The sequence below is a fragment of the Diabrotica undecimpunctata genome, chromosome 8 (assembly GCF_040954645.1).
Source record: "Diabrotica undecimpunctata isolate CICGRU chromosome 8, icDiaUnde3, whole genome shotgun sequence".
NCBI lineage: Eukaryota > Metazoa > Arthropoda > Insecta > Coleoptera > Chrysomelidae > Diabrotica > Diabrotica undecimpunctata.
The window spans coordinates 99,437,797-99,453,580 of NC_092810.1; the positions used below are offsets into that span (position 1 = coordinate 99,437,797).

Genomic DNA, 15,784 nt, shown 5'->3' on the forward strand with positions numbered 1-15,784 from the left:
TTATATTTAATTTATGTTTTGTAGCAATATCTATTTTGTTTATAATGCGCACAATCAAATCGAAGATTCATATATTTTTTAAATTAATTTTACAAATTACTAATTAATTTTCAAACCACGTTTTCACAGAAAGTAACTAGTTATGACTTCTTAGTGCAAGATATGGCATCGAGGTATACTTATCGTTAACAGTTTAAGTTTCGAAGTTGTTTATTACAGTAATGGAACAACGTTGCCATATGATGCATCGTTAAAATAAGATCCACACAAGTCCCCTGGCTTTGTCTCACTATGACGTCATGCGTAAAGTCGATTAAAATTAGAACGGCAAGTGAACATACCTTGTTTGTTATAGTGTTATAGCATCATGACCTATATGTGTCTCGTCAGTCTCCTCCAAGAGCAGTAGTGAGTTAGTGGCTAAGAACTCACCACTATTTTTGATCTTAAAGTAGAATCCTGCAAAGATGTTATCGTCTTAGAAAATATAAAATCCTTTTTCGCACCTCATTTTAATATAGAATTTATACACCTCCGTTTTTCATTATTTAAAATATGTAATACGAGAAATATATTAAAATGATATTCTTCCAGTAGCCATTTTAAGAACAGTTTCGAAACCGTTATATGCTCTTTTTCTAAATCAGGTATACCGAAGTATAGACGCACATTTTGCGTATGTCACTTGTCGTAATCGCGTACTCATTTTAAGTAGCGACAGTTCACTTAGTATTTTGGTGTCGCCTATCTGTTACCTGTCTCAGTCGATTGTTGCGGAATTCTATCTTAAGAGTAGCGAAACAATTTCCATGTTTCCCTATGTCTATCTCTATCTCTGCCTTTTTTTCTCTCCCTATTTGTATTTTTTACAATTGTTTCTATTCTTCCTATTTTTTATTATTTTTCCTCATATAGTGAAAATAATAATAAATCCATTATCCTTTGTATTTCTATTTTGTATATATGTATTTAAAACATTAATTATAATAATATTATTATAAACTATTACTAAATTAGTTAATACCATAAAATCGTAAAATAGATGCCTTAAAAAATGCTAACCAAAATCTGAGTGAACTACAGATGTGTTTTCAAGAATTGGGAACTATTGGGATTGTTGAATATTTTGGAAGAAAAGATTGTGTACTGAGCCAAATGCTTTTTAACATGTACTCTGAAATAGTATTCCAAAATACACTCGAAGACATGGAAGATGGCATAAAAATGAATTGATATTGATAAATAATTTAGGGTATGCTGATGACACAGTTATAATTGCAGACCGTTTGGAGGGCTTACAACGTTTAAGTAACAAAATATCAGCTGAAGAGATAAATCTAGTCTCTTTCCCACTTTTCTTCCGGGTCTAGTGTTTCTGGTTCTTCGTTTAGTCTGCCGGTTATTCGTTGTTCGTATTTCTTCTGTGTCGTATTATCTTTTAGTATTGTAGTGTTAAATTGTTTTTGATTTCTTTGTCCCTTTGATTGTCTTTCTTATTATTAACATTCATTTTATAACTTGCTTTTATCAAAAAGTGATCTGAGTCACATTCCTCTGCTCTTATGCTTTTTATATTTATTATATTATGGGCGTGCTTCTTCTCTATTAATATGTGGTCTATTTGATTTATTGTCCTTTTATCCGGGGAAATACACGTTCCTTTATGTATATCTTGGCGGCGTTGGTGTATGCTTTTTATTACCATTTGTCTTTCTGTTGCAAAACCTATAAGATATTGGTGGTAAATCAAAATTTTAATCAACCAGTACACGCCAATGTATACGGAAAAAAAGTAACTAAGGTTTCCAATTTCAAGTACCCGGGCAGCTGGATCGATGAGAATCTTAATTTCGAATTGGAAATCAGATTGGAATAGTCAAATAGAATTTTATATGGGATTAAAGCGTGGACATTAAAATATAGCACTTTGAATAGACTTGAGATATTTGAAATCTGGGTATATCACGGCAAGATTTTTGCCGTGGTGGATTAAAATGTCGTGGAATGCAAATTGTAGATTCTCCTTTTCGACTAATTTATCAATTCGCCTGCTTTGTATACTGTAAAAAAAGCAGTAGACAAATATCTGGATTTTAGTTTCGCCAAGTAAGGAATCTTCGGATTTCTACTGTGATTGTTATTAGGTGGCGTTGTAACGTCTTTATTTAATTATTTTTATTATTATTCTATTATGACGGGAGAGATTTATTTCCAATGCTATTTTAACAATTTTAACAACAAACCAGACACTTTTTGACATCTATAAAATTGTTAATTTCTCAGAGCCCACTTTAGGCTTGTTTATTAAACTAAGCAGAAAATGAGGATTCGTTATACCTAACTTTTTTATTATCCAACCTAAATGAGTGAATCAAAACACAATAAGAAATCCTGAGTTAAGTTTTAATTTCAGTATTTTATAAATACTAGAATATTTTACAGGTTGTTGCGAACTTTGAGAAAAAAAAACACAGTCTGATTGGTACACCCGCTATACAATAACAATTTATCTGTCTAACAACAATATTACTACAGCGATACTGTTAAAAAATAAGGCTATAACATATTAAAAAAATCTAGTAAGTAGTAAATATATGGTAAATTTTCTCTTTTCGTGACTAACCTGTCCCTTATACACAGGGATTTTCTACTTTTGTGCACACACATTTGTTTATCAAGCTGCTAAAGTCCATTTCCATCATATTGATAGCACATTATGTATGCAAATCCCTAAACTGTTGATACGGGTGACTTAACGAAAAATAGATATTTGTCAACAAGTTTACAGAAGTATATAGGAAAACAATTTTAAATTGAGTATGACCACCAGGTATAAAGCTTGAAGCAGAATAGAATACAATAGTTTTGAGGGTTACTAATCCCTAAATAAAATTGCCAGTGTCGGAGTGATGGAGATTAACAGGTACTAATGAATTTGCAAGAAATGTAAGATGTTTATTTTATTGGTTATATATAAAATAATTTGTGGCCGTAACAGGGGCCGATTTGTAAAAAAATGAATATTATTTTAATCAAATTCCATTTCAGATTCACTGCTTTCTTCAGAATCTACGGAATCTTCAACTCCAATGTTAATTATTACCGGTTCCAGCATTGCATCAGTCATATTATCCAAATTCCACATTTTATTTTCTTCCTTGTGAGCATGACTAATAGCATTTTTCCAATTTTCTGGAGTTACTTTTGATAAGGAATGTTCTAATAATTGTTGTAAGTCTTCTAATTTAAAAGTTTTGTTGTTGCGTCGGACTTCACCCTTTACTTGAGACCATATATTTTCTATTGGATTCAGATCACAGTGGTATGGGGGTAAACGTAAAATAATTACATCACGGTTTAATGCCATTTCATCAATTATATATTTTTTATAAGCTGCTTTATGTTGCCTTACAATAAGTAATTATTCTTTTTTTGTCGAATTCTCCTTGTACTCAATTGCGTGTTTATCCAACCATTCGATTATCTCTCCTTTTTTCCATGCCGTTGTTGGCAATTTTTCTGCTAGTCTTGAATGGTAACTAGCATTATCCATGACTATGACAGAATTTTTTGGAATTAAATCCAACATTTGCCCAAAATATTCTTCAAAAACGTCAGCAGTCATTTCCTCGTGGTAATCTTTGGTTGATTTTGAGGCAAAACTTAATAATCCACCATTGACAAAACCGTATTCGTTTCCAATATGGGTTATTATGAATCTGCGTCCATTTCCAACGGGAATATTGTTTATTCCAGTAGATACACCTTCGATGAATGTCTGACGGGAACTTTTCACATTTGTATTAACCCATAGATATGGTACAGTATGACCTTCATTTAGCCAAGTCTCGTCCAAATAAAAAATTGTTTTCCCTTCTTCTCGGTACTTTTTAATAGTTCTTAGATAATTTTGTCTCCAACATACAATGTAATCTTTTTCAATTAAAACGGATTTTCTTCTATTCTTTTGCCAACGAAATCCCATCTCTCTCAATAGTCCCCATAATTTTTTGTTGCTTATGATTGGTAACTCTTCGTTTTCTCTAATTAATGTTTATAATAATTCTTTGTTAAAAAAAAATGAGTGGACGCTGCGTCTTATCATGTTTTTATGTATTTCTTCAATTTCCAAGGGTTTACTCCCTCCACTCTCCTTGGGAGATGAAACAGTTCCTCCTTTTCTTTCTTTTAGGAATCTACAAATTGTTGCTTCTCTAACCCCTGTCATATTTGAACACATGTTAACGATTTCACGAACATTACTTAAAGGGCGTTGATATACAAGTGCATCGTGTACATTTAATATTATATTTTTCTCTCTTAGACTGAAGGTACCTTTAAAACTACACTTAACCGGGATAAAACCTGTTGTCGACGTCATTTTTAAATGCAAATAGCAAAATATCGACACCAAAAACGTAGGTAGGTAAGACATGAACAATGTACATCTACAAACTAAATGGAAGATGCAAACAATTTCTAATTTATATTATTGGCATAAGCTGTAATGTGGCATAAAAACTACTTAAACTACCATTAGTGAAGCCTTATCAGTAATTCCACGTAATCGTTCAAAGAAGGTATTCTTTTTGTGTCAGGCGATAACTTTTTATAGAAAACAATAATCACCTTTAAATTACTGTTTACATTAATTTATTTCGTGAAACATTGAATTCTCTCGTTAATCACCCGTGTACAATTAACAATAATCGTGTGGCATATATACCGACGTTTTTTACGCACAAAAAAGGCATAGTGAGATTAGTGGACACTTATTTTACAGAAGATTTTTTAAAAGATAATGAATTGTTGACGGCATCTTAAAATATTAATTTTTTTTATTTATTTCAAAACAAGTATAGGGTGACGCCTATGGTTTTTTGACCTGTTGAGGATTTGCATACATAATGTGCTATCAATATGATGGAAAAGGACTATAGACATTTCTTCCATGTTATATTCCTTTTTTATGACAAAGTTTGCTAATGTAACAATAACTGAGTAACGATAACTAACGAGTAATGGGGTTGTTTTTTTTTAGGAATTTATTTTCTTTCAAAAAAATTGTATTTTTTTATTTCACATGATCTCAAAAACGCTGAAATATACTATAGGTATAATATTTTAAAAATGTTCATACTTTTACTATATCGTTTATTAGAGACATTCTAAAGTTCCAATCCAGCTTAATATCTTTATTATCAAGAACATCTTTTAAACTACCCCTGGAGCAATACTCGGTAATAATTAAGGGATTTGGATGTTCTAAGCAGGCTCCGATAAACCGTACTGTATTTTCATGACCAATTTCCTTTATCTGAAAAGAAAGAAAGCATAAGTTCCAAAATGATGAGGTGAAGAAAAAATAAAGTATTAATTGGAGTTTTACCTGTTTGATTTCTAAAAGTAGCTTTTTATTAACGTCAACTTTCTTTTTGACAATTTTTTTTATTGCTACTTTATTTCCCCTAAACATTCCTATTGAAGTAAACTGCTGCTTGGAGGAATTCGATGATAGGGATGATCTGCAGCTTGAAAGACGATAGGCCTATATATAGAGAATCATTATTATTTTAAACATTATCAAATTATTATTATTAGAGAACTATAAAATTAAAAACGGAGTTTTAATTTATAAAAACTATAATGCTTAGAGAACAATAAAACGTCTTGTAATAAAATGGAAAGTACGGAAAAGATCTACGCGAGAATAGGATCAATGACATTGAAAACGAAAAACATAGTAAGACTAGCAAGACTGAGTTTTAGGTCATCAAACAAAAGAAATATGGATATAGATGGATATAGAAAAATAATTAGAGACTGTTAGATCAAAACAAGTGAATAGAAGAACGAAGAAAGAAAAATAACAAGCTGCAAATTGGGATAATATATTGATATACAATGGAGCAATATGAGATTAAAGAGCAAAATACGAAATGGTCTCCATGGTCAAAAAGAATTATGCCGATCTAAGAGTGTCCATTTATTATAGAATAGTTACAATCAAAACAGGAATAAATAAACAAGGGTAAATATAACGATTTAATTTAATACACTCCAGAGGATGATGAACTGCAGAATGTGAAGGAATAAATAAATAACATTGGGATGGTAATATTCCTGGGTTAATTCAGTGTCAAAATCCAAGACTCAGTAATATTAAACCAAAATTAAACAATTAAACTAAAGTGTAAGCGATAGAAAGAGGCCAAATAATTTTCTGATCAACAAACTAAACGTAAATAAATACATAATATGTATTTGTATATATATATATATATATATATATATATATATATATATATATATATATATATATATATATATATATATATATATAATACATTATGTAGATATTTGTAGACGTAAAAGAACAAAGACTGATGATAGATTATTTACTTACCAATAAGGCAATACATACCAAGCAAATATTTTGATCATGTTACCAGATAGAAGTCGAGGACCAAATTAAAAATTGAGAAATATTCAGTAAAATACACCGTTGAACATCAGCTTGGAAAGATGGTTACACTATCAGAGCAAATCTAATATGGAGTATATCGCACCCAATAAACAAAATATAGTAAAGATGTTAATCGCCAGCTTTAAACCAAATAAAAATGACTGGATTTTTAATTAAGTCATAATTTCGTTCCAAATTTAAAACATAAACTAAGCAAGAAAAGTTTGGACTTAATTTTTTCCCGACTTTAAGTAATCCAGACTATTCCAGAGTTATTCAATAAAAAATACCCCAATTTAACTCCTTATCCCTAACTCGCCTAAGATTGATAACTGTCCTGCTCATTTATCAATATTCGTAACGTAAAATAATTGCCTCTGCTGCACTATGCAACATTATTTCAATCGCCTTAAAAATATATAAATTATATGTTTTTTTTATTATTAACATAGCTTAGATATTACTTCAGTCGTCAAGGACAAAAATGCCACTGAACCTCTAAAAAGCATACGAACAAGCTGAATTTTGCCGAGAATATTAATTTTAGGACCCCAAAAAAGACACATAAAAGATGCACCACTTTTACTCCCGGTCTTCCCCCAAAAACCCTCCTCGCAGGGGGGTAAAAGCTCTAATCTCTCTAATAAAAAATCTATTTACACAAAATCTGTACACCGTAGAAAAAAATGTTTCAAATAAAAAATGTAGCTAAAGAAAAATGTTTATCGGCATTTTTTGTGTAGAATTCTCTTAGAAACAACGCTTGAAGCGACCGTCGATTTTGCATTCAGTTACGCGTGCGAAATTAATGTTTAATTAAATGTGTATCAGCTCGACGGTAAAAATTTGATATGTTCTGATTCACCTGACCTATCGATAAGTATCAAGATGCATTTTAAAGGTAAAGAGTTTAGCTTTTTTATGCAGTTTTTGTACTTTGCCGCAAATAAACTCAGATTTTATACAAGTGATACATAAAAAACGTGGCGTGATTTTTGCCATTTTTTATGATTCTCACGAGATCAATACAATCTATCCCTTTCATTGACTGACCACTATAAAGTTTTAATTACTAGAGCCTAACCTTTAAAAGCTATAGCATGAAATTTTAGTTTTGCATTTTAACAACAAATGTGAGGCATTTGAAATATATTTAAAAAAACGTTGGATTTAAACTTTTTCACAAAATAAATGATCTAAAACTTTTAATTTTTTTAATGACACTAGTACGTTTTTCAAAATAACAAAACTACTGTAATAATTTGCACCCAAAACAGTCTTCTTAAACGCATTTTCCGTGACGTGTGATCGTTTGTAATGTAAAATATATAATTCTGCGTTTTTTATTCATATTTCAAATGCCTCATGTTTTTTACCACAACTTAAAATTAAACTTTCATATCATAGATTTTAAAGATTGGTCTCTAAAAATTAAAAGTTTTCTACAGCAGGTCAATGAAAGTGATCAATTTTATTGATCTCATGAGAATCTGTTTATTGATAATAATTGAGTTTATTCTCGGCAAAATACAAAACCTACTGCATCCGAAAACTGCACTATTTGCCTTTAAAACGCATCTTGTCGATAAGTTATTTGGATTATCAATCAATCAATCAATCAATATTCTTTATTTCATTTGACTTTTACAAGTATTGAAATGCGTCAAATACAATCTATGATCAGTAAAAACTATAAGTACATAAAAACAGTTAACATAAAAACATATAAAATATACACAAAAACATACAAATTTTTAAAAAGATGCCTGCAAGTATTATTCCTCTAACGAATGGAAAGTGTTTACCAGAAGTAAGTCCTTAACTGTTCTCTTAAATACATAAATATTTGACTCTTTAACATAATTAGGTAATTTATTATACAAACGAATGCATGTTGGGTAAGAACCCTTGCTCACAACGGTCAAGTGACGAACAGGGGTCACCAAATCATTTCTGTAACGAAAATTGTAGCCACTCATTAAGGAAACATCATTTCTGCAAATAAAATTGCATCTATGTGACTTTACATAAACAACACAGCTGAAAGTATACAGCGAAATTACAGTTAAAATATTTAATTGTTTAAAAACTGGTCTACAGGAATCCAAGCACCTTCTAAACGTCATGGTACGAATAATTGTTTTTTTAAGAACAAGCACCACAATAATTCGCGAGCTATTTCCCCAACAAACTAAGCAATATTGCAAAATTGACTGTACATGAGCAAAATAGTAAAGTTTTAAGATATCTAGGGAGACAAAATTCCTATGTTGCCATAGAACATAACAGTGCACAGACAATCTTCCCACTACATAATCAACGTGAGAGGTCCAAGAAAATTAGAATCCAGGTAAACAAATAACAACTTAGTGGAGTGGCTATTTACCACTGAACCATTGTCAAGTTTTACTAATGGACTCATCTGCATAGTAGAAGGTGAAAAGGTTAACATATTGATCTTTGATCCATTTAAGATTAGGGCAGTATTTAAACAGTAATAAGTCATACTTTTTACAAGACAGTTTGCTTTTTGTACTACATGAAAAAAAATATTGGAATTTAGTGCAACTGTGGTATCGTCAGCAAATTGAGTGACATAACAGCCTGATTGCTGTTCCACGTTTTCTACTCCAACGCTTATTGCATCAGAAAAATTATCTAATGGATTCCGAACCAAACATGTTGAGCTATCGTTTATCAGTTGATTAAAATCATTGACGAGAATCAAAAATAAAAGAGGGCCAATGATACTTCCCTGTGGAATTCGGGAGGAGACACTTTTTTCTGAAGAAAATATTATATTCCCATTCACATTGACCTTAATAACACCACTATGATAAAGTTTTTCCAGCAGTATTGGATGATTTACAGTTTCAAAAGCTCGTGCTTCAAAAAACAAACAGATAACTTTATTACCCTAATCAAAGTTCGATAAAATATGATTGCACAGCGCTAGTAGTGCATCTTGCACACTTATACCTTCACGGAAACCAAATTGAGACTTTTCTATAATGTTGTTCATATTAATATACGAGAGGAGACGTGTACGAATTGCCTTCTCATATATTTTTGAAAACACAGATAAAAGTGATAGGCCTCGATAGTTATCAAATTTTGATTTGTCACCTTTTTTATGTATAGGCACAACTAAAGCAGTATTTAGAATTTGAGAAAAAATCACTTCCTGAAATGAAAGGTTTTCTAGAAATGTTAATTGTTTATATATGTTATGAGATACATGTGTTAACATAGAATACGGGATCTCATCCAGTCCAGCCAAGGATTTTTTGAGATATCTTAAATTATGCTTTTTATTTCTTTATCACTAACAGGATAAAGGAAAAGAGAGTGTATAGGCGAATAAAGATTCTTAGGATTATAGTCAGGTGAAGTTTGACTAATTAAATTTTTCACGGAATTCAAAAAATGTTGACTGAAAGATTCTGCTATGTCATGAGGGTTATCCACAGAAATTCCCAAATTATTTTTAAATTTACTTGAGTATTTAGAGGAGTTTCGACTTTTACCTCCGACAGTGTTTCGATTTATGATGCGCCAAGCCTCAGCCGTAGTATTCTGCGCATTTATCATTTTATTATTAAAATAAGTTTGCTTGGCTAACTTAATTTTGTATTCATGATTTTTTTTTTTCGCATGTTATACTTACCGTATTCTGAGCTCATGACTTTCTGAATATTTTATAGATCTGAAAAGATCTCTAATAAAATCTCCCTCATTTATTAAATTAGAAGTCAACCAGCCCTTATTTTTAGACTGTTTAGAAAATCTTCTAGTATCCACCGCTTGCAAAGGAAATGCTTTATCGAATAGTTCCATAATTTTTTCATAAAATATGCAAAACTTGTTATCCGAAGATGTGAGTTTAGAAAGCACCAAGATTCCCTAGAGAGCAATTGATTAAAATAAATAATATTAAGAGTGCTATTAAAATCACGTTTATAAACAATATTATTCTCCGAAAAAGAAGCATTCAAGTTGTATTCAACTTTCTGTAAAAAATGATCACTCACATCGGTATATACAACAGAACAAGATAAAAACTTAATATTTACATTGCAGAAAATATTATCTATCACAGTTTTAGAGTCATTATGTATTCTAGTATATTCAAAAATATATTAATTTAAACCATAAGAGGTAAAAACTTTTTTTAATCTTAATGCATCTATATTGTGCACCTTTGGATCAAAATTTATATTGAAGTAACCACAGATGAAAATAATATTATTTTTATTTAATATTTCTGATAACATTTCGTCCATTTTATTTATGAAAGTTTTTATATCTTTTGATGATCTGTAAAAACAGCCAACAGTTATAATGTTATCATGATATTCCAAATTAATCAAGGTATAATTAAATATTTTATCAATCTCAGCAAGCGAACAGTCCAAGAACAAATTTAAAATTTCATGTTTATCACACCACACTTCACTAACACAAAATACTTCTGGGTAATTTAGAGACACCGTCAATTCCTCCAAATATTGAATTTTGTACCTCAAACTTCTAAAGTTTAAGTGACAAACTGTCAACTTTTGAGTTGATTTATACTATTTGAAGTAAAGGCATGTTCTTCACAAAAAAAACGCCGCACATATGCACCTTCGGGCCATATGCTAGGGTCCATATCTTTCTCAAAATGTTGGTTATAAATACTCACTTTAAAGGATGAATACTGGTCTGGAAACTTTGACTTCAGAGGGCTACTCCAAGCCTCGGGAAAATGGTTCTGTATTGTGCAAGTCCGTATATTTAGGAACACCTTTAAATTGTACACCATTTATTTTTATATCTTCATTATTTCCAATCGTGACTTTTCTTTTGGACTTTTTCCGAGAAACAGTTTGCCAATGACTTTCTTCCGAGTTAGGTAGTATATCTTGGTTTAAACTAATATACTTGTTACATTTTGCAGCAATTTCAGCTTGTAAAATAGCACTGAAAGTTTGTTTTATAGTAATTTGAGATTTTTGAGAACCTTTGGCAACGCTGTTATGGTTTTCTGTATGAATATTTTGTAATTTGTTGTTTTGGGCAAATACTTGTTTATCCTCAGGTTTTTTATCTTCATTGATAAACATGGGATTTCCTTTTTTATTGGGATATAAAAAGTTGATTTGGTCGCTTAATACCTATATTTGTTGATGCAGACCATTAATAATAAGGTCTTTTTGTTTAATAATATAATTAAATATTTTTATATCTGCCTTATTGTCAATCGAAACCTGCTGAATAGCATTTAGGAAATCATCGTCCAATTTAAGGTTAGACATATCCTCTAGTTCACAGCAAACAATGTCACTTTTATTTCTGTATTTTACATGATTTAAAGATTTTGCACAACCAGATTTAACTTGCATTTTATACAAGTTAAAGCACTTTGAAACTTTTTTTGAACACTTTAGACACATTTTATTTAATGCAGCATTTTCAACGTGTGTGCTGTATTCCGCCATGTTGCAACACTCTGTGTGATTAAAAGATATCGAATTTTTACCGTCCAGCTAATACAAATTTTATTGAACATTGATTTCGCGCGCATAACTGATATTCAAAATCGACGGTCGCTTCAAGCGTTGTTTCTAAAAGAACGGTTCATTCTACACGAAAAATGATTCATTAAAATTGAAAAACAAATTGAAAAACATTTTTTCTCCGGTGTACAGATTCTTGGTAAATTGATTTTTTCACTTTTTAGCCTGTTGCATGGTAGGTTTTAGGGGGAAGCCCGGGGTTAAAAGTGGTAAACTTTTTGCATCTTTTTTGGGGTCCCAAAATTAATATTCTGCAAAGTTCAGCTTGTTCGTATGATTTTTAGTGGTCAACTCTCTGACGACTGGACTATATAAATATAAAGGTATTAATCAGTACAAAACGTATTTGGATCAAAGAAGGCTTCATATGCAATAAGCTTTAATTCTTCGCGTGTTGTTAATTATACTTGATTAATATTTTAAAATATAAAAAAAATAAAATTAATGGGAAAAACCCCGTAGTTGGCTGTATACCATCGTTTAAAAAAACACAGAAGTTAAAACACTTCACACTTGTATTGTGGTATAAAAACCATAGTTAAAACTTTATAAAAAGTGTCGTCAAAATTTAAGTACTAGCATAACGTTTTCCATCTGAACAGATCATCCTCAGTGCCTTGTGTAATTGTAGCTAACAATAGAGTTATATGTGAGACCTCCTATATGAGTTTACATCATTCCAAATGTTACATTTTGATTATGTTGTGACTCTAGGTCGATGACAATGGATAAATTTTAATTACTTTAGGGACTTCATGTCTCCCTGCTCGATTTTTTACACGTGGTACTTGTCAGTTAAAACGACACAGACCAACTGGCTGAGGTGACAGGAATATAATATAAAAAGACAGCTGAACGTGACTAGGGGAAGGTGTGTTCCGAAACTTCTGTAATTTTTTAATTGTGAAATTATAAAATTTATTTTGTTGTGATAATACTAATATCTTATTAATGATCCTGTAGTTAAAATTAAATTTATTTGAATGATAAAATTTATTGTCTTAAATCAGCAAATCTCTATTATTGAAAAAGAAATGAACTATTAAATTAATGGGATTAATGTTTAAGGTTGAATTTATGACATCATAAGTGGTGAGAAAGTGATAAAGGTAAAAAAGGAAGTGATGTGGTACTATCCACATAAAAGTGTAGAAAGTGTATGAAAAAATTGCTATATACTAAAAGATTAAGTTGAAATCCAATGAAATGGAACTAAAAAATTCTTTTTGATTGGGTAATGGTGGTGGGTAATGGTGGTTGCCTAGCAACGGTAAAAGAACTGTGTAAATCTCTAGGAGTTAAAATTTTTTTTAATTAGTAAGATGAATAGTCTATTAAAAGTTTTATGAGAAATGATAACAAAAATAAACTACAATATAATATTAGTTAGAATATCATATTCTGTTATCATTTCCCATAAAACTTTTAATAGACTATTCATTTTACTAATTAAAAAAATTTTTAACTCCTAGAGATTTACACAGTTCTTTTGCCGTTGCTAGGCAACTACCATTACCCCCCACCATTACCCAATCAAAAATAATTTTTTACCTCAATTTCATTGGATTTCAACTTAATCTTTTAGTATATAGCAATTTTTTCATACACTTTCTACACTTTTATGTGGATAGTACCACAACACCTTTTTTACCTTTATCACTTTCTCACCACTTATGATGTCATAAATTCAACCTTAAACATTAATCCCATTAATTTAATAGTTCATTTCTTTTTCAATAATAGAGATCTGCTGATTTAAGACAATACATTTTATCATTCAAATAAATTTAATTTGAACTATAGGATCATTATAAGATATTAGTATTATCACAACAAAATAAATTTTATAATTTCACAATTAAAAAATTATATTAGTTTCGGAACACACCTTCACCTAGTCACGTTCAGCTGTCTTCTTATATTGTATTCCTCTCACCTCAGCCCTCAGCCAGTTGGTCTGTGTCGTTTTAACTGACAAGTACCACGTGTAAAAAATCGAGCAGGGAGACATGAAGTCCCTAAAGTAATTAAAATGTATCCATTGTCATCGACCTAGAGTCACAACATAATCAAAATGTAACATTTGGAATGATGTAAACCCATTTAGGAGGTCTCACATATAACTTTATTGTTAGCTACAATTACACAAGGCGCTGAGAATGATCTGTTCAGATCGAAAACGTTATGCTAGTACTTAAATTTTGACGACACTTTTTATAAAGTTTCAACTATGTTTTCTATACCACAATACAAGTGTGAAGAGTTTTAACTTCTTTGTTTTTTTTTAATATAAAATATTACTTCAATAATCTTAAACACCCAAAAAGAAGATTTACAATTTAGTTTTAGTTTTCATTATATGTAGAAAATAGGTTTCTTAAGGCATTCTTTTCTTTTGAACATCTTATTTCAGTACAGGGCTAGATTTACGCGTTAGAAGCTCTATAACAATTTCGGTATATATAGCTCGATCTTTTGTAGTACGTAACAATTGATATGCTGATAAGCCCGTCCATTGAAGAAGGTTTCGAAGTCATGAGTATTCCTTCCTACTATTTTCTCTTTCCGTCTATCCTCGCGTTGAGCAACTGCAGTATCAAGTATCCGCTACCTCTCATTATACACTTCAAGTATTTAAGTTTTCGCTAACCCTGGGCTAAAGTCCAAAAGTGAAGTAGAGGGCAAGAGGAACCTAATTCCAAATTTTCAAGCAAATCCGTCGTGACGAGGAAAATTATACTCCAAAACGGTCATTTACGGGAGTATTAGCCTTATTATAAAATATATTTGGTACAAATATTAAAGTTCTGGAATAAAAAATGTAGATAAATCTAAATTCCTCTAGATTACAGTATATTGTACTTTCTATTCGTCGTATTCTACATCATACTTTACTTTACTGTTAGACAGTGTTTTATCAATGTTGTATATACAAAACAGCTCTAGCGATCTTTTATGTCTTGGCTTTCAGTTTATTGGTAATTTATCTTTATTGATGTGATTTCATTGTCATTGTTCCCTATCTCTAACTTCCATTTGATCCTTTTAATAATCTATTTACTTCTTTATTGGATTCCTCTTGCGTTTTCTCCCTATTTTACCATCTTGTAACGTGTGTAAACTTAGAACTAAAGTAATAAAAAGAAAAAATACAAGAATACAAGTCATGAAATGAAAAAACGCTAAAACTAACCGGAAAACCAATAAAAAAATAAAAATAAAAAAAGTAGTAGTGGAAAACCAATGCACAAGATGAAGCAGAAAATACAACTTTGTTACTATAACTTACCTCTGATGAAGGCTGAGTTATTGAGTTAGGAGGAAAATAAAGTTCTTCTAAACGTATTCTCCAAGACATATTATGTAAATTATTTCGAGATATCTTCCTACTGAAAGCAGATCTAATTACATAAGTACACAAATATAAAAAACTTACAAATAAGTATGTTACAAATAATATTGTGTCTGATAAAATATATGTTTGATATAAAAAGTGCCCAACAAACTCTACAAAATCCTACAAATCTGTTGTATCCTACTCTAAGAAATAAATATGTACATACAACTGAAGATTTTAATTTGCCACCGTAACCTTGAGATGCACCATAATAAAAGGATTAGCACCAGAATGCTGAAAAATAACACGATCGTAAATCACAAAGTAAACTCCTTTAAGATGTGCCGGTATGAGATATTACACAAAATATCATGAACGAGAGTAGAATAACGAATTTAGAGATACATATTAAGAATGCATAGG

At 30.6% G+C, this 15,784-nt stretch overlaps 1 protein-coding gene across 1 annotated transcript in view; it reads right to left on the bottom strand.

Moving 5' to 3' along the window:
* Positions 1–15,784, bottom strand: part of LOC140449022 (atrial natriuretic peptide receptor 1) — a 270,323-nt gene that overhangs the window by 52,653 nt on the left and 201,886 nt on the right. The window contains exons 11-13 of the mRNA XM_072542164.1: positions 15,314–15,425; positions 5,390–5,548; positions 5,141–5,317 (exon numbers count right to left, since the gene is read on the bottom strand). Of these exons, the coding sequence (XP_072398265.1) occupies positions 5,141–5,317; positions 5,390–5,548; positions 15,314–15,425 (448 nt within the window). The remainder of the gene's footprint in view (positions 1–5,140; positions 5,318–5,389; positions 5,549–15,313; positions 15,426–15,784) is intronic.